We start from the raw sequence: 20149 nt of genomic DNA on the forward strand, positions 1-20149 counted from the left end.
ATGTTGGAGCAGATCCCGTTGGCAACGTCTCTGACAACACTGGAGGAGACTTCGATATGTGCTGTTCCACCATCAGCTGAAGTTTCGTCAGCATTGAATACTTCCATTAATGAAGATCGTACTTCGCATCAGTGCAAATACTGTGGTGCATCATTTACTATCACCTCAAATGCTCGCAGACTTGAAAGAAGCGGTTGTTCTAATAATGTTCAAAGAATACAATTTCAGTGCAATAAGTGCAATAAACTAATTTCACGTCTCGATAGCTTACATCGTCATTATAAAAAATGCTCCGAGACGTACAATGGACATGGTTATTGATTTGACTCATGAGTTGTACCGGCTAATGAGACTATATAAGTGATATGAACTTCAGTCCGTCTCTGGCAGCGGTGATGACCGGATCAGATAGACATTTAAAGTCATGTAAAAGGCTTAGTCCGTATAATAAGAAGACTGTTTGAATCGAGGAATCCAAAAGGCTTTGGTAATTTGTCAGTGATTTTTTTGTACTTGTAGTAGTGTATTTAATTTATGTAATAAATATTATGTTTGTAAAAGAATTTGTGGTGTTTTTATTTTCTCAAACCAGACACTTTTTTAGTATTTTTTTAATTAAAGTTGGTTTGTATCGGCCAGGGATCGAACCAAGGACCTTAGTCGATCTAATCAATCAGTATATAGATTACAAATTTATTTAATGAATTTTGAACTTTTTCCCGAATCTCTAGCATTACAATTACGAATTTTCAATATGGTGGTCTTGATGGCTTATAGGATGATGGTAGTAGATGATTTAAAGTCTCTTTAAGAATGTTGAACATGGTTTATTGAAGTTATTATTTTTTTCATAAAATTAAACATTATTGTAACGATCGAGGGTCGAACCAAGGACTGGAGCGGATCAAATCGATATGTAAGTTAATGAGTGATTTTTTTTGATGAATTTTGGATTTTTTTCCGCTTTTCTAGCTACATTATTAAATGATTTCAAGATGGCGTCCGAATTTCAAGATGGCGGGGGCACCTCGGTAATAAATGATTACTGCACTGTAGCGGGTTAGAATAAAATTAACCAGATGGAAATGTACTCTATAATACGAGTACACGCACAAGATGGTGTACTCCAGCAGGTGGTCGCTCCTGGTAGCATGTACTGAACATAAAATGTCGGATCCATGATGTTCGACAAGGACAAAGTCAAATGTCAAGGTCAAAGTTCAAGGTCAAGGTCAAATTTCAAGGTCAAGGTCAAATTTCAAGGTCAAGGTCAGATTTCAAGGTCAAGGTCAAATTTCAAGGTCAAGGTCAAATTTCAAGGTCAAGGTCAAATTTCAAGGTCAAGGTCAAAGTTCAAGGTCAAGGTCAAATTTCAAGGTCAAGGTCAAAGTTCAAGGTCAATGTTCAATGTTCAATGTCAACAGTTGAGGACAAAAGTATGGTGACCAGATAATTATACTACATGGTATCGGCACACTCTAGCAGACGAAAACAAGATGGTGGTCTCCAGCGGATGAAGACAAGATGGCGGACATGATGTCATACCAGTTGATGATATATACCTTGGTACTGGTGGTGGTAGATCAGTCTAGGTAGCTTTCATGGAGGAAGGATTGACCGTTTACTCTCGCCGGGAATCGAACCAAGGACGTACATCGATATAATCAAACAGAATTCAAATACGTTAATTTTCTGATGAATTTTGGAATTTTTTTTATTAAAATCGGATAATAAATAAAGATTTTCAAGATGGCGTTCGAATTTCAAGATGGCGGACATGATGTCATACTACCTGATGGTATATATGCTTTGAAAAAAAAGTGGTAGGAGTCAGTCTGCCTGCATCCACCATTGAGGAAGGAGCCTGTCGCCATTTTTATTTTTTTGCCTCTGTCGGGTTCGAACCGAGGACTCCGAACTCCGTGTCGTTTATGTAATTTTTTTATAAATAATTTATTAAATTTATATTAATGAATTTTTTTATAAATTTAAAAAAAAATTTCGTTAAAATCGGATAATAAATAAAAAGTTAAAGATGGCGGCCGTAACGAAAATTGCAACGGTGACGTCATAATTCAAAATGGCGGAAAACACATCACCGGAATTTTCGAGAACTCACATTGACGTCATCTAAAATGGCGGATCCAAGATGGCCGCCGTGATCTACTTGTCCCGTTACATTATGTCCCGTTACGCTGTGTCCCGTTACGCCGGCTGCATGCACGAAAAAGTGTCACGTTACGCTGTGTCCCGTTACGCCGTCTGCATGCACGAAAAAGTGTCACGTTATGCTGTGTCCCGTTACGCCGGCTGCATGCACGATAAAGTGTCACGTTACGCTTATCCAAGATGGCCGCCGTGACGTCACAATCCAAGATGGCCACCGTGACGTCACAATCCAAGATGGCGGAGCCGGCTCTCGGCTACACAGCCTGAAGCCTGATCTAGTAGCCCCATTCATATACTACTAAGAAAAATGAATACACAACCACATAGTTTGTTAAAATGACGGGAACATCTCTTTTCTGGAAATGTCGCAACTGGTATGTCTTAGGAAACTTGCTGTGTTCCGTCTGTGTCGTCTTTTCGTTGTTTCGCCAGAATATCTGTTAATTCTATCGCTGGGTTCGTATTGTGGTTCTGTTGTCGAAATTATCTGTGTAGTATCGTCGTCGGGCTCCTCTGCTTGTCGCTGTGTTTACCAAGGTGGATGTTTTGCCGACATAGCTGAAGTAGTGCATACTGGACAACCCTTTTTCAGAATATGCTACATTTCTGCATGTTTTCTATCATAAATATATGCCATACAAATCCTTGTGAAAATTCGAAAAAAAAAAAAAAAATCGTATTAGTCATGCTGTATAGATATTTGGTATACTGTAAAAAATGTAAACTATGTTTTGGCATAATATGGCGTAGTGCAAGGGCGCAAATCTGCAGGATTCTCAAGGCGAGGCCCGCGAGTTGGGCGCGTGGGTTCTAGCCGACACGTCCATCTCGGGAAGGGTGCTTCTCTGTTGTATACTGCCCATTTTTGGTTTATATATATATGCAATAAGCAGAAAACTTTATAATATACATGAAATTTCCCATTAAACATAGTTTTGGCGTTTACATTTTTTCCACCCCGTTTCAGTTACAATCGCAAGCAGACCTCATTGAGAGGCTTCTTAGTTACAGTCTTTCCCCCCTCCTCCCCCGGGATCTACCCCGACGGCCTAATGCAAAATGTGGTCAAAGATTCATATTACAATTATAAAAAAAAATTCATATACGAGAAGGTTTACTGTATTGAAATATGTACTCAAAAGAAGAAAAAATGATGGGATGAACAAAATTAAGATTGTTACTAAGGGCTTTGAATAATACAATTTTTTTTACGAAAGTTTAGTCTGTAAAATTTTATTGTCAGCTCTTACTGCTTGTTTTTATTTTTTGGTTGTTGTGGCCGAGTCATAAACGCATAGAATGTACCCGTGTGCCTATGCTATTGGGTGCGTTGTTTTTGTCTTGAATTTTGTCTTCTCTTAGCCCGGGTGTTGTTTATTCATTCATCCATCCATAATTTTGGGATTCACGCCTCGTCAAGGAAGTCATGAGATGTGGTGACACTCAACGACTCGATTCAGCGTTGTTGGGGGAGCGATCAGCCAGGACCATTAACGGGAGAGCACGCATGGAAAACCGAAAATCGGGATGATCGGACCGGGATTTGCCCGTGTGTTGCCACGGCGTGGCCGACTCCGTTACAGTCGTGGGAGGGCGGTCGGCGGGACGCGAGGCTGCGTGACCGCACTTGTCACGAGCCGCAAGGCCAGCCGCTAGGTGCCGCCCCCGGACGAGCAACTCTCGGCCCCCCTCGCCCCTCTTAACTACGTGCCTTCGGCCGCTCATTAAACCATTTGGCGCGGGGCGGCAGGCTTCTCTCCCCCCTCCCCTGGCTGCTTCCCGCGTGTGGGAGTGGAAGGAACGACGGAAAAGCGGAAAAGGGAAGGGGAGGGAGGTGCACGGAGGTGACCCGGGTGCGAGGCTACCACCGACTGTCACACAAGTTGGTTAAACAAAAGGCCCGACGCGTATCGCGCCGCTCCGCAGGCCGGAGGGGGAAGACGGTGCGGCTCTTGGGCCGCTCTCGTCCCGCGGCCACCCTTCCGCTCCCCCCTTCGTCTCCTCCTGTTGTCCCGCTCACACCCGCCGAGCCCCCTGGGCGGGTTACTGGCCGGCGGGAGGACGAACCGTGGACATGCAGCTCTCCGCCCGGTGAGAGGCGGCCGGCTCTTACCACAGCGAGGATGTTCACATAATTCCAGTGCGGCATTGTATGGCATCCCTAGTTAAAATAGACAGTCTTTCTTTGAAATATACCTAAAAGCATCTTATAATATGCGATTGATAATATTCATCTCTTCACAGTCACTGTCCCTTTGAAATTTATTTTCGTGTTGCTAATAACAGGCAGCCCCCGCTTTTATTTTCTTCCTCCCCGATTTATCACAAACCTGTCATCTGCAAAGAAATGCTCTTCGTGGAAAATAGATTTATGTTTTTCACACTGCCGTGTGATTACACGCCTTGAATTTATTTAACTACTTTAGAGGCAAGCTGCATCTTGCATTGTTCTTGCATGACGTGCGTGAAAATACCAAACAGCGTCCCAGAGACGGAACAAGGCCATGCAGTGGGGAATCGCTGACCTCGCATGTCTGGCAGGCTGGGGGTTCGAATCTCCGCCCAGCCGTCGTGATCTCCGTACAGCCAAATGCTGGGATGGTTCCGTATGTACAGATCCTGGCCTGGTTTGTGCTACGTGGTCCCGTATTTAATGAACCCATTTGAGACGAAATATTTGTTATCTGTATTCTGCTTTAAGCTCCTGTAGAATATCCTCGCGCAAAGAATTTATCACGAGCACACACTCTCGTTTTAACAGTCTTGACGAACTTTTTTGATTTAATAGGGTTAAACGTCGCGCGGTTATGCTTTTAGAGGCTTCAGGCAACGGGATCTCAAAGAACCAAGACTATAGTGGCTCCGAACCACTTGCAAAACGACTTGGTGCGCATAAATCTCAGTAATGCCGGGTTGTTGGGATTTAAACCGTATGAACGCGAAGCTATTGCGATCACGGGCTACTGAGAACCCTCGCTCTGAAAATGTGTACGCTGCTGCCCAACTGTTGGGAAAGCATAGTATGTTAAGTACACATTGGTTATAACTTTTTTATTAACACACATATTTATTCTATTCTCAAAAAATGTTAGTAACAATTGTTATATATGCCATCAGCGACAGGAGAATAAATTACTAATTTCCACATTGATAGTGAACGTGAATAGATGATTATCATTCGCATTTTGTACGAATCTTTTATGTAGATTACGAAGAAAGGCTGCTTATTTTAATCACGGATACCACGAAGTACCCAATCGTATGAATAAATTAGCCAACAAGTTCCCCGGACGTTATCAACCTATACAATTGTAAAGGAAATCTGCCATAGTAATGGCATATCTCCTAAATTTGTCTATGAAAAGGTCAAATGCATGGAAAAATATACCATAAATTTATCATACAATCGTATAGTTTAATAATTTTCATTACATGTTCAGGAATGGTACCAAACTTACGGTTTACTCGCAGGTCCAAGCGGAAGTAGGATCTGATAAGCGAACATTGAATCGGGATAAGAAAACACTTCCCGACTGAGCAGAACAGGAAGTACATATGTATACATTTTCAGATAGTATAATCCCCTGTTAAAAATCACAGTGTCGCCCTATGTTTGCACATTTTACGCAACACGCCCGTGTGGTTGGTCATGAACCCGTGATAATTCGACAAATGTTGTCGGCGCGTATGAAGTAAGCTATCCATGTTGGTGTGTGGTGTGCTGCGACTCGTATCGTCAGAGAGGCTTGATCGATTCCATAATTGATAACGTTTTGAAGTGCCTGCGCTGTGTCAAAAAAAAAAAGGGGGGGGGGATGGGTGGACACTGCTGGGCGGTGTGGCGTTATCCGGGGGGAAATTCGCACGACAAATTGACCGCAGTTTATTTCGACAGTCCATCTGTCCTCCCCTTCGTTGTTATTATCGCATTATGCCCCAGTATCGCGGGCGATTATCCGGAGGCTGGTCAGTCTCTCTGCCGCGGACTGTTTTCAGTAGTAAACACTGTCGCGGAACAGACACTTCCGCGTTCGTCGAAATGTTGGGCTGTTGCAACACGCGTCCGAGTTTTTGCGTTTTTCGGATTCATCACTGCTGTTTCGAATTCCTTTTTTTATATATGAACATATACTATTCTGCCTGTTTTTTTTTTATTATTTATAAAAGTTTGACATTTTTCAGTTCGCGGAAGCACGAGAATTTTTTTTTATTATTCTGAGCTGCTAATAATTTCATCATCTCGGAGGCCTTAAACCATCCCTGTACATAACCGCACAACGTGGTAACTTGTTTTTTTTATTTGTTTACCAGATGGTTAAGGGGGTGCCTCCCATTTCAGGTCCTGATTTTATATTTATATTAATCACTGATCAACTTTTAAACTTTTCCAATTTTTTAACTTTTACAAAATGTAAAATATATACAGCGCATACATTTTGCATAATTAACTGCCAAAGTTACATTTTTAACGTTTTTGGGTTGTACAAATAAGGATAAATTAATTTATTGCAGAACTGAAACTTTTTAGGTTTAACTGCAATGACACTGGCTACTTCATGATATGGTTTGCATTTCTATCATAAAATCTCATTACGTTTCTTGGCTGTCAAAATCGAAACAAATTTGAGAATTTTGAAATGCCAGGCAAAATTAATTAATATTTTCTGAAAGAAAATCAAACCATTTCTAGAAGTAGCCAGTGGCATTGCAGTTAAACCTAAAAAGTTTCAGTGCTGCAATAAATTAAATTCTCTTTATTTGTGCAACCCAAAAACGTTAAAAATTTAACTTTGGAAGCTAATTATGCAAAAAGTATGAGCTGTATTTATTTTTCATTTCGTGAAAGTTAAACAATTGAAAAAGTCTACAAGTTTATCTGTAATTAATGTAAATATAAAATCTTGACCTGAAATGGGAAGCAACCCCTTAAGGTGGTTTAGATATTATTGAAGCCGGAGAAAACTTCCTCTACTGGGGCTGCTGTTCTGGGCTGGGAGGCTTACGAAATCCTCCATTTACAAGTAATTTCAAGTAAAACATTTATACGTATCTAGCCTCATTTTTGACATTCAAAGAGTTGAAAGTTTTCGTTATGTATTACATATTAAAATGTCTGTTGACTTAAGTTTATCAACAGCATTCCTCGTCTCCCTTCAGCAATGATAGATAAATAGCCGTGACTTCGTTTTAAATGCTAATTATTTTATGATAATTTACAAGTGTGTAGGATTTTCGTAGCTGATAAAATGGTAGAAACGTTGTATGTATGTAATAATATTTGTTAGGCTTGATTAATGTCGTGAATTGTTCTTCTTTTTTTTTTAAATTTGTGTTGGCATAAGCCGGGAAAACTTTTCACAATATTGTTACTAACAATAGCAGCAGTCTTAGCACCAATAGCTTGTGTATACCGGTCGCGGATATGAGATAATACGCCTGCTGTTGCGTCCACCGCGAGATCACATGCGGAGAGCCTCTTCCATTCAGCTCTGTGAGGACCGCAAGACGACCGATGCTCCGACCTTTGAATATATATACTGTATAGAAGTCGCCAGCCCAGGTTAAAATTTCTAATACGGTTTTGAGGTAGTTGGTTAATTCACCGCCGCAATCGCCACCATCTCTAGGGCATCGACTTGTGGTGGTCCCTAGCGGACAAGTCTCGAACTCTTCAAACACCCCTTCCCCCTCCCGTTGAACGACGTTGAGCTGCAGTGAATGATGGATGAGGGGAGCGGGGAATGACAGCGGGCGACAGCGCTGCGCTCTAACGTGTAAATAACAACTAAGACGATACAGGGCGTTACGGCAGCGCACTGCAGTGGTGAAGTTCCCAAGCTGTTCATCATAAGCTTCTGAAAAACGTAGAGTAAATCCTATCCACTCGCGACTTCTATACAGTATATATATTCAAAGCTCCGACACAGCAGTGTCCCGACTGCAGGCAACATGCAGCGTACTCCCGCTAATAGCGAGCCAGTGTCACCCACCGTATACTCGTATTCAGATGCTGCACCGCGGCTCTATTTGATCGATTTGTTTCCTCTAATTAGGTAGAATTAAACATACTGACCCTCTACAAAGTATTACTTGTAATTTGTGTCAGAAACGTCGTCTTGCAGAGTTTTCTCACTTTTTTGCCTTTATAAGTCTTATAAATTACATTTTCTTTTTCGTGGCAAGTCCTAGAGAGAATAAAATTCTAATATAATAAGTATCAACAACGATTTACTACATTTTTGACACTTAAAAATAGCCTTGTTTTACCAAAGCCGAGTATCTGGATCTAACGATTAACGTCTGACATTATTTAGGTATAGTTCATAGGACATTGTCGTATTGACCTCCACCACATCAGCCAAAGATTTTACTATGTGCCCTTTCCATATTCTTCCGCCAGATTCATGGTGTATGCGCTGTCATTTGTTACAACTTTTTAAATAATAATGGCTGTGCTTATAATTCACTTTTTGGAGTAAGTTGTCATATATTCGGTACAACGTGTATCTAGTTAGCTTTGAAAGTGATTGTTAATAGCGTCTATAAATCTGAGGCATCGTGCTTTGAGAAATCACTAACAGCCTGGTTCAATCGTTCAATCGGGTATTGTCGAACCTTGAAAATAGATTTTGAAAGCTATTTAAGCTTTTTAAGATTAAACTACTATTCCGTGAATAGTGTTTTATGTTACGGAGCTATATTAACCAACTGTTAACAATACTTCATAATAAAATAATAATGGATGGTACCCTCAGATTGCATACAATGTTTTTGCCATGCCGTTGTAACGAGGTTTACAACTTAATTGACCAAAAGCGCCCTTCTTGTTGCAAGTGCCTTGGACGCGCTGTTTCTGTAAACCGCGCATGTTTAAGTTTCAGCAACGATGATACAACGCCTGGACGTAACCAGTACTTGTGCACAACGTGACACATACGGCTAGGAGCAATGTCTCGGCTGTTGCACATTACTTTGTATACTTCATAACAAAATGCATATCCTTGTTAAACGAAATCTATTCGAAACGGATAGTATTATATGAAGTCGGATAACTATAGTATTTTGATAGTTATTTTGTTGGATTATTTCTTTACTTCATGGCGGGCTTTAGTGCATGAAATAAGATAGATGTGACTCACTCCTTCCAATTGTTCCCATCACGAAAATCTAATAAGAAAATTCTTCGAGTTTTACTTTTTTTATTAGTAGTTATAAATTAAGCTCACACGCGTTAAAACGTTTTAAAATAAAGTTTTCATTTCACATTTATTGTCGCCAAATTAACGGGTGATTACTCCGCTGTGGAGAGTATTCGTGTCGTGTATTCTTTAAATCAAAGTCAAGAAAAAAAACTCCCCAAAATACTTATTTATTATTTACATTTTGCCGTTTTTCTTTAAAACTAAATATGCATTTTATTTTGCATCCTATTATTAGTGAACTAAATTAAAGTAACAAGAAAGCTAATTATTTTACACTGTACTGTGATCAAATTATTTAAGAACCAAAGGGTTTAATATCTGTTATATTCCCACCTGAAAAATATATCGATACTTCGGCAAATCGATATTCCCTCCCATTAGATTATCGCGGTTTTTATTGATAACGTAACAATCCGTAGTTCTGAATGTCGAGGTGTTTGTTTCTGTATTTCAGTGACAATGAGTGAAATTTTTAATTTAGAAAATTGTGTAGACTTATTACAGATGAAAAACAAGCAGTTATTTTTTTTTCAACGATATGGGATAATTCTTTCCGAAAATTTCTTCATTAATAATCACAAAAATCATTTGGAAAAGTCATAAAATGGAGATGCACGATGTTGGAGACGATTGTGTTTTTATATACCGTTGGTCTAAGAAACTCACGAATACATAATTTTGTAATAAATAGTTGAACGTGTGAATTGATGCTTTCGTTGACTACAGCAATTATATACGTGAGGTTTGCGTGTGGCGAATGCAACAGGAAGAAACTCAATTCGGAGGAAATGGCCTCTACGTTGAAATTGATGAAACCTTGTATTCCAAAAGAAAAAATAACGCCAGTAGAGTTTTCAGTTTTAAATGACATTAAAGCATTTTACGAGTCAGTAATAAAATATTCAAAATTTTTGGATTTGTAAAATAAACTTTTGAATTATAGATTAATAACGATTATAAAATCATTGAATCGATTTCGATGTATCATAGTCGATTTGGTAGGTGTGAAGCACGATTTGGTCGGTGGTAGGTGGGAAGATAACATATAAGTACCAAACAAAGAACGAAGGATATCAAATGTAAATATTTTAAATTTTGTCTAAGATTTTAAGTGTCCTTTTTAAGTAAATAAAGTTTATAATTGCACTTTAGATAACATATGTATGCCATATATAAATTTAAAACTGCCAAAATGCCTTCTTTTATAAGTTCAGTTTGTTAAAAAATATGTTTTTACTCAAGAAGCCATCGCCTATACAAGCGCCTGCTTTATGGACCAAAGAAATTTTTAAGGATATACTTATTGTTTTCTGATAGAATTTGTCATATCTCGTACGCCCAAGTTTCTAAAACGATCACTATCTAAAAACAGGTTTTGACTTATTCAGCCAATAAAAAGAACCGAAATATATATATATATATATATATATATATATATATATATATATATATTCGCATTACGTTTTATTTTAGTTTTATTTTACTTTGTTACCGGTCTTGCAACACACTAGTCATCATAGAATTTTACTTAAACTGGCCAATTACTGGACTGTACACATAACTGGTAATAAAACGATAGAGAATACATCCTCATAATTCAAATAAACACACCGGACAAGTGGCAATTGATCCCAGCTACGTTACTTTATGTCAAACCAATTCGTATCGTTCTCCCCCATTCCCCTCCTATAGTTTTCAATTTTCACGAATTGTCAATTAGTAACCGCATTTGTATTTTCCCCCTCCCCCTGTTATTAGGCAAGTATAGAACGTAAAAAAATTGCTCTTAAGTTAAAAGTTAATTACAGAACTTAATTAGTAAAGAATGAAATTTTTTTAAATACCGAATGCGTAATTTATTCAAGGAAAACTGATGTACAAGGTGAAAAGTTTCTGTATGAGAAATTATGTTGTGTTTTTAATATTAAAAATTGCTATTTATTAATTTTTATTTTTAAAAAAATCATATTTTTGGGGTTTAAAACAAAGGTATGTAATTAATGTTAAAGTTTCCTTAAAAGTAGCTTGTCTGATTGTAGGAAACGTCCTACGCAGTAGGAAACGTCCTATGCTGAAGCCAGCGTGGTGCCTCTCTTGTGGCCTACTGCAGCGGAGCGTGGCGTGGCTTCGAGTAGGCTGCCGGTTGGAGGTGGTTGCGCAGATTCCTGCCCTCGGTACTGGTTTACGTACTGTCCAGGAGCGAGGTTTGGGCTGTGTGTTGGCTCGCGTTCGGGAGGACCCAGGTTCGATAGTTCCCGAGATCACCCCAGGCGACAGGACCAGTGCCCTTGTCCCTTGTCGACGAGACGTACAACTAAAATATTAATAAACTAGAGATGTGCGATAGGTCGATCTATCGGTCTCTACGTGATATTTTTTTTTTTTTTTCCAAATATAACGTGTCGCCGTATTTACCTATGCATCGAACACGGCGATATTTGTAACATTTGCCATGCTTGTAATGAAGCCTGTTGAGGGCGGGTATTCTCGGCATGGCCAAGTGGAATCCCAAGACGTCGATGACCATTATTGTCAGCTGTTTGAAGCAGCGGTACGTGTACACGACCCTGCGATATCGGAGGAGGGACGTCCCGGCACGGCGTCAGGGGGCGAGTCACCTCGCGCGCGCCCTCGGTCCGCGGCCGGAAGTCCGCGCCGCGCCGGGAATTGAAATGAATGAGCGAGGTGGAAGCGGTGGTCCAAGTTAATCCCCGAGAGAATCGTTTTTCGCCCTGGCTTATTGATCCATGGTAAGTCGGAAGGGCGGGGAGGCTGGAGCGGGGGACCATCGCGGCGGGAAATGAAGCTCCGGCTGCTGGGGGGGTTGGTTCTTCCACGCCACCCCACCACCCCTCGCCGTTTCCAGACCTCCCGGAACCGCCGTCTGTTTCTCTGGGCGAGCAGCCCTGTCCCTGAGCGAGGCCTGATACAGTTTGTGGATCAAAGGGGTTTAAAAAAATGCTCTTAGCAATGTGGGTATTCAACCATTCGGTACAAATAGCAAGTCTGATTAGGGAGAAAATATTTTCCAAAGTTTACACATGTGTTTTTAATTTTTTTTTTAAATTTATTTGCTACAAAGGCAAACAATGATTTCACTGACTTGGATTAGTCACCATTTTAAACAAACACCTCTCTATTTGTGCTAGTAGGCTTGTTATGGAAATGGGTGGACTAATGTATAGATTTAAACACTTTACACTTCAATGTAATAATAACATATTTTCACTTGTGATTAGTTTAATAGTAAAAATTAATGTAAAAGTTATTATTACAAGCAGTAATGTAAATACTTGAAATTTACAAAACATGTAAAGGCAAAAAAAATCTGATTTAGGAATGATAATGCATGGTTTGTTTTAGTATGTTTGTTTTTAGTATCTCACTCTTGATGCAGAATTATTTACCTTAAAAATATCACACACACAGACATATATATATATATAATATTCCACATCTCATGTTTTTTATGCTAATAGCTTTGATTATGTGCAATAGTAATATTGTTATAGTTTCTTTCTTCCAAACTTATTTAATTTTGTTCTACTTACTGTGTTGCATTACTTATTATGGCACCTTTTAATTTTATTTGTGAAGAACTTTTTTTTGTATGGATATATTAGCCTAGACTTATTTGTTCATGTGTGACTTGCCTCTCAGCCTCTGGCATTGTTATTGGTTGTGGTCATGGTTGCACTCGACTCGACTGCAGCTACCCATGTTGTAGGTGCCTTAGAGGAAGAGGGGGAGGCCCGGGAGAAGGAACAGCAACTGAATGGGAAGCAGCGGCACCAGTTGAAGCATAGAGAACTGTTCCTGTCGAGGCAAGTGGAGACACTCCCGGCGACGCACATCCGCGGCAAGTGCTCCGTCACTCTTCTCAACGAGACCGAATCCTTCCTTAGCTATCTTAACAAAGATGTAAGTTTGGTACACTCAGTAATATCAATATTGCACAGTTGCAATGTGTGTGTGTAGTTCATAGAACAGTTTCATACTATGTAAATGTCATCTGTTAAAGGATTCGTTTTTTTACTGCCTGGTTTTCGACCCCACACACAAAACTCTCCTTGCGGATAAAGGAGAAATTCGAGTAGGAAGTAGATACCAGGCTGACCCTACAGCTCTTCTCAAAGAAGGTGAGTTGCAAATGTGTACATTTTCTGCATAGCTATAAAAACTGAGAACATTAAGGACTCTCAAAGTCTGTAAATTATTCATCTCTGCTGTTCTGGATGAACACAATTTAATCTATCAACCATTTCTTTGTGTCATGTTGAGACAATAGTTAGTTAAAAATCGGTCCTGAAAACTGTTTTCAAAAATTTGGAAATAAAATCTAGAAAAGATGAGTTACAGGAAGTTAAAGAACTTATGAACTGAAAAAGTTCTGTCAACAAGATTATTTTTCTTATAAATGTGAATAATTATGGCCTCTTTGCTATTGGGAATAACAGTGAACCTTTGTTGTTTGTACAGATGAACCGGATTGTAGAAACCTTGAAGAATTGGAAACGTTAGTGTGGACGCCAACACATAGCCTCACGGACAGACAAATAGACCAATTTTTAGTTATTTCGAGGTCTGTGGGAACGTTTGCTCGTGCGCTGGATTGTTCTAGTTCTGTTAAACAGCCCAGTTTACATATGAGTGCTGCAGCTGCATCACGTGACGTCACATTGGTTAGTACATTGTCATTGAGGCTTTCCTCTGTTATTACGATAAAAAGTTTTGTGCAATGTACAGTAACCATTTTTTTATGTTTATAAGCCCAGATAGTACAAGCATTCTTTCAGCTATCATGCAAAACCAGTTATTTATCATTTTTTGTGTGGTTGTGAAGATTTCTTTGGCATAAAAGATTTTACCTTCCCCCAAATAAGGGATCCAATTTTATGGGAATGCATTTATTGTTTTTCATGGAAAATATAAGAACTAAGTTTAAGGTTGTTTTAAATTGCTTGTGCATAAGTACAAGGATGAAACATGGCACATGTTTGTGGTTAATACAATTCATTAGCTGCATGAGATAAGAGGTAATTAAAATAACTCAATTTGCCATATTTATTATTGTTATTACTATTTTTAACTCAACTGGTATGGTTTTAATTGTGTGCAAGTGTGTGTTCATGTATGTGTGTGTGGTGTAAGTAATTTATGTTATATTTTAGTATAAAACAAATGATGATATTAAAAACAATGTAATAGAAAAAAATTGCTCTTGCATTTTAATGATAAAAAAACATATCACTAACACAGAGCAAAAGTTATCTCTGTAGCGGTGTGTTAGGCATGTGATGTTTAGTAATGGTTTACTGTCTGGAACAGGACAACAAACAATAATGGCAAAGACAGGGTTTTCATCACATAGGCTCATGGCAACAGGACCTTCAAGATATCATATTGGGTCTCAAACATGCTCATTTCTTCGAGTTGTGCTGGGGCCGGTCAAACACTTGGACTCCTACCACAGGACCATGATGCTTTAGTGATTACTGCTACCCTTTACTAATGTATCATGTCAACTTACCCTCACAGAAAAATGCTAATAGTTATAAACTGAGCATACATTTGTGACCTAGAGTCTCTTTGACTTACTGTAAACCACAAGCTTTGTGTGCTGTCTGTAGCATTCCACTTACTGTGTGGCACATTTTCAGTGTTACAGGTAGAACCAAACTTTCCAGAAGAAATTCTGAAGCCTTTGTGTAATGATTGCAGTGCCTGTGACTAAATATGTTTATTTTCGTGTGCAACAATTTTTTTTTTATTTTGATTTAAAGTTGGCTATTTTACCTTGATATTGTTGTTCTTTTACACACTAACTTTATTGGTAAATTTCAGGTTTGATAATGGTTTTATTATGTGTTTAGCCACTTATATATTTGACCTATAGTCAATTGGACTCATATCTACTAATTCGTCAACTGTTCATCCATAAAAATAATGTTGTAAGAATCATGCATGCACTGTTTCGATGGTTTTTTCAAGAAAAAATTCACAAGTTTGTATTTGCTTTTTGTTTCTTCAGTTCCATGCCATGGACACACTACACAGACATTCGTACAACTTGACGGAAGCAGTCAGTTCTTTGGTGCCCTCCACTGGTCCCGTCCTCTGCCGTGACGAAATGGAGGAGTGGTCAGCGTCGGAAGCTAACCTCTTCGAAGAAGCTCTTGATAAGTACGGCAAAGATTTCAATGACATCCGGCAAGATTTCGTAAGTTTTATTTTCTGGCCAATGGCTAATATCTTAAACAGAATGATCACTCAAGTTGCCTGTGTTGGTGGTGTTGTGGTCAGCACAGTGTGTATGACTTCTAACCCTGTAACTGTGGGTTTGGGCCCACTTTGTTAGTTTCTAAGTCATTCCTCTTGAAACTCCCTCTGACATAAGATGGGGACATTAAGAGGTCCCTCTAGTCTGGTTGTATGTGTGTTAGTGAGGCGGGGTGATAAGCACGACGATCGCTGGTCTGGTATTTCTGGTGCGGTATCACATTGTAAGTGCAAGGCTCTGAACTGACACGCAATATTCTCGTCATCCATAGGACAACTGTGAAATGTAAGTGTTGACTAATATTATATGGCATAGAAATTAAGGTAAAGGTGTGAGGGCGTACCGGTGTTGAGGTGAAAATATCGGTCGAGATTAATGGGCGCCACCACGTGAGTGGGCACGTGGACCCGGCTGAAAGACTCTAACTCAGGGCATTACGTGGCCCGTGTGCGACGAGATATTAGCCCTCCAGATGTTCTATGCAGCTCCTGTCCCTAACTAAGCCCGTTCTCAGCGTCGGGCACGCTTCTAATCACCGCAGTGGGCTCTCAGGGCGTCCCACACGCCGCTGACCAGGTTAGGGACCCACGTGGCCCCCCGAACACAAAACACGTGACACAGTTAATTGGCTTTTATTCTACTCACGGTACACGTCCTTACACGATCCTCCACTGATACAACTGTAAAACGCCCGAGGCACGAATCAGATTAGGTGAGGAGGCGAACCACGCATGTGGCCGCCTCAAGCCGTTACTTAATACACCGATGAGATAAAAACTCCGAAGAGTGAATAATTATTACTTAAGCAGTCTCTCCGACCGAGAGAGGCCCCGAGGATGGAAAGAAAGCGATTTGAATAAATTAAGTTACAGAATTACTACTCGGTGAACCAACGGTGATGTCCTCGGGGTGTCTGCAGAGACGTCCGCTCTCGGCCGGCTGTAGAAGGAGACTGGGATGAGCTCATGGCTTGCGGGTGGCAACATGGCGTCCTTCGCGCCGAACACAACTACCGTTACAACTTTGCTGTAGCGTGCCCCGAGTTACTATTATAAAATACATAAATCCTTTTACAATAATTATTAGATTACTTCCATGTCCAGACCGTCTGTAATAATTACTTATAAACATAAAACAGGGTTCAAATGAGTTTCATGCTAGTTCCTCCGTCGCCCGCTAGGGAGCGTCCTTGTTCGTGCTTGGACTTATAAACATAACAAAAGATCATGAAGTTATTAATTAAAAGACACTCACATGCATAGCCATCGTTACACTGTTTTGGGGCGGAAAGAAAAAGGATTACAATATTAATTAACATATTTAGGGGTGCGGCGCAGTGCAGTTAAGCGCCCTCTTGCTGTAGTTCGTGGCGCGCAGTTTGAATCGCACACGGCTACGTACGTCACAACACAAATGCCGGGTAGGAAAGGTGGTGGGAAAGGGAACGGAGGATGATCAGGCTCGTGGGGCGAAGCCCCGGCTGACGTCAGGTGTAGTGCAAATATCTTAAGTGCTTTTAAGAATCTGTTTGTTTTATGCCTAAAAATTACTCTAAAAACATGCCTTTTAGCATTTTAACTCTTCTAAAAATACAATTTCAAAACTTAATCAGAAATCAAAAGTACTTTTCGGCCCTCAGTAAATTCTTAAAAGCTTTTCATAAACAGACCTCACTCGGATATCTTGAGTAGTTTTGAAATCATATTGTTTTTCCTGAAGCTCTGTACACCGTATGTGTGCCCGAGCAGGCGGAGTCCTTGATATCCTTCAAAATTAAAATTAAAAATTGGAATATTAGGGAGTAATGGAATAAGCAGTAAAACCGTCATAGGATTTTCTCAAAAATTAAAATGTTTCTTTCATCCCAGTAAATAATAACAATACCTTTGGCGCCTGTCAAAAAAAAAGCTGGGGTTGGCAAACTTAAGCTGTTCAATAAAGGAATGTTAATAATGTTAGTCAGGAAATTTGTGGATGTGTGTTTTTAGGTTCTTTGGTCAAATTATTTGGTAAATGTGCTTGTTAAAACTTTAATTTATCCAATACATTTGTAGTAAAATGACTTTTAAAAATGGGTGATGTGCCGGTGCTCTATTGGGGAGTTGCAGTTACTCATTTAATGTAGAAAGCGTAATAGAAGTGCATACAACCAACTAGTTTTACTAGTAACTATACTTTCCACACTTTTTTTTATTATTATTAAGAATTGTTCAAACTTTTTTTTTAGACTCAAAAATTCAATTTTACCAAAATATCATATGGCATCTTTTTTGGGAATGCAGAGAGGTTTGGTGGCTTTTATTGCCAGGAGTGCTTAAGTATCTCTTAGGCTCTTGTTAGAAGAGTTAAGATTTCAAAGGGTAGATCCTAATCATGGGAGTTTTTGTTTTTTCTTAAACTACCTCAATTGGGTGTGACCCCACAAACTAAGGAGCAGGGATGTCATCCACAATCATCCACACATGGCAATGAGACTTCTTCAAACAACTCATTTCAAACTGAGTCGAGGAACCCTCATACTAACAAAAATAAGCCATATAATGCACAGCTGGAATTCAGATACACCAGCTAACTTAATTTGAGGACAAAAGCAGGAGTTAAGTATTATTATTATTAACAGTGAAGCATAATTTCTCTGTATTGTGAGTGGTTAAGGGGATTGGTGTAGGGTAAAAAACAGTCATATGTCAGAATAAGCTGAAAATTGGTTTGTGTATTTCATAAATGCTTGCTTATTAATAATTAGTCAGCCGGAGCATATATAAGCTAGTGGGTCTATTATCACAAGTCAGTGGCAAAAAGGCTCCTGCAAAGGGAGTTTGTCGAAGGTAACAGCTGTGAGGTCTGCCATCTAGCGGGCATTACTAAATTGTCTTACATTTTGTACTGTGGGAGAGTCGATAATGCTTAATAGCATACCGTAGGTTTCGTATACATTGTGTGTCACACAGAAAAGTACAGTTAAGTCCTAAATGATGGTGTTTTACAACATTCTATTAAAATGATTCTTATTAGTGGTGCACCGATGCGGATACCGATGAATCGTAATCGGCGATTTATGTGTACTTACCGATTAATCGTAATCGGTGATTATCTTAACGATTACTTTGCCGATTATTTACGTCCCGGCGTAATTAAGTAGGTTTTTACCGTGTAATATTTTGTTACACAATTTTTAGGATGAAATACGGTAATATTTGTATATATTACAAAATTCATCTAACTCCGTCATATCATAATTACAGATATTTCGTTATGTTTAATAAATCTCATTGCCTCGAACAATAAAAGACATTTTTCCTACACATTTATTTATGTTTAGTCTTTTGTTTAGTGGCCTTGTACATTACCTATAGCCAGACGTAAAATATATGGCACACAATCAAAATACCACAAACAGTTGCAGTGGATTCTATGACAATCGATCTTTTCGAGTCGTAGTAGCGGTTCAAAATCGTGGTCCCAATACCTTCTAGTTTTTATCACTGCATTTTACAAACTCGTTATGGGCGTCTTTGGTAACATTATCCGTTTGTTATTTGTATGACGTGAAAAGTGAAAAAGTATTTATAATTTTATATATACAGTCAACATAAATAAAATCACATGTGCTAGTATTGGTTTTTAGTCATTTTTATATAATGTGAGATGGCGAGTAGGGAGAAAAAAAGTGAAGTGTGGAAACATTTTTCTATAAACTCAAGTGAACAAATTAAGCAGCATGTTTACATTGTTAAGCGGTAATTTCTTGATGCAACCTTATGTGATAGTCAATAATAATGCTAGTTTTCCGCAACAAAAACTTACCCATTGTAAATTACAATTGTTAGACTGTAGTTCAAGTTGTTTGCAATAACAAATATAAATAGAAGTTAATTTAATTTACACTTTGCAATGACTTAATAGTGTATTTTATATATTTTTATACTGTTATTATAACTGTATTCTCGATTTTACCTAATCTTGTTATTAAATTCACATGGGAATAAAAATTTTTGTGTGCATTATTACACTTAAAAAAATTTCATTATAATCGGTAACTGAATCTGTATCTGCCGATTATTGCGCTCATAATCTGTAATCGAATCGGTAATCAATAAAGTCATATCAGTGCACCACTAATTCTTATTATTGCAGTTACTACCATAGACTCTACATAAAGAAATCCAAAATATTATAGAAACAATCTTGTACATAACCATGTAAAAAATATCCAAAAATTTTGTTTTAAAAATAAAATATAAGTTTATTCAGATGATTTGGACATTGGCTCCTTTGTTTTTAAGTAAATGTACTTTTATTTCCGTGACTTAGGCCAAACTCATTGTCACCGATATTACGAGTCACTAAAACTTTATTTACTACTTTTTCAACTGAAGTTTGATTTGCAATAATATAAAGACTAAAATAAAGTCAATCTTTCAGACACCAAATTGGAATATTTTTAAATTGCAAATTAAATTTGGATGCCTTTACACTTGCAAATAAATATCTAGTT

At 38.7% G+C, this 20149-nt stretch overlaps 1 protein-coding gene across 1 annotated transcript in view; it reads left to right on the top strand.

The window, feature by feature from the left end:
• LOC134530745 (metastasis-associated protein MTA3) overlaps window positions 1-20149 on the top strand; it is a 227953-nt gene that overhangs the window by 155987 nt on the left and 51817 nt on the right. Inside the window, exons 5-8 of the mRNA XM_063365868.1 lie at window positions 13099-13292; window positions 13393-13510; window positions 13851-14053; window positions 15403-15591. Coding sequence (XP_063221938.1) covers window positions 13099-13292; window positions 13393-13510; window positions 13851-14053; window positions 15403-15591 — 704 coding nt within the window. The remainder of the gene's footprint in view (window positions 1-13098; window positions 13293-13392; window positions 13511-13850; window positions 14054-15402; window positions 15592-20149) is intronic.

The sequence above is a fragment of the Bacillus rossius genome, chromosome 3 (assembly GCF_032445375.1).
Source record: "Bacillus rossius redtenbacheri isolate Brsri chromosome 3, Brsri_v3, whole genome shotgun sequence".
Taxonomy (NCBI): Eukaryota; Metazoa; Arthropoda; class Insecta; order Phasmatodea; family Bacillidae; genus Bacillus; species Bacillus rossius.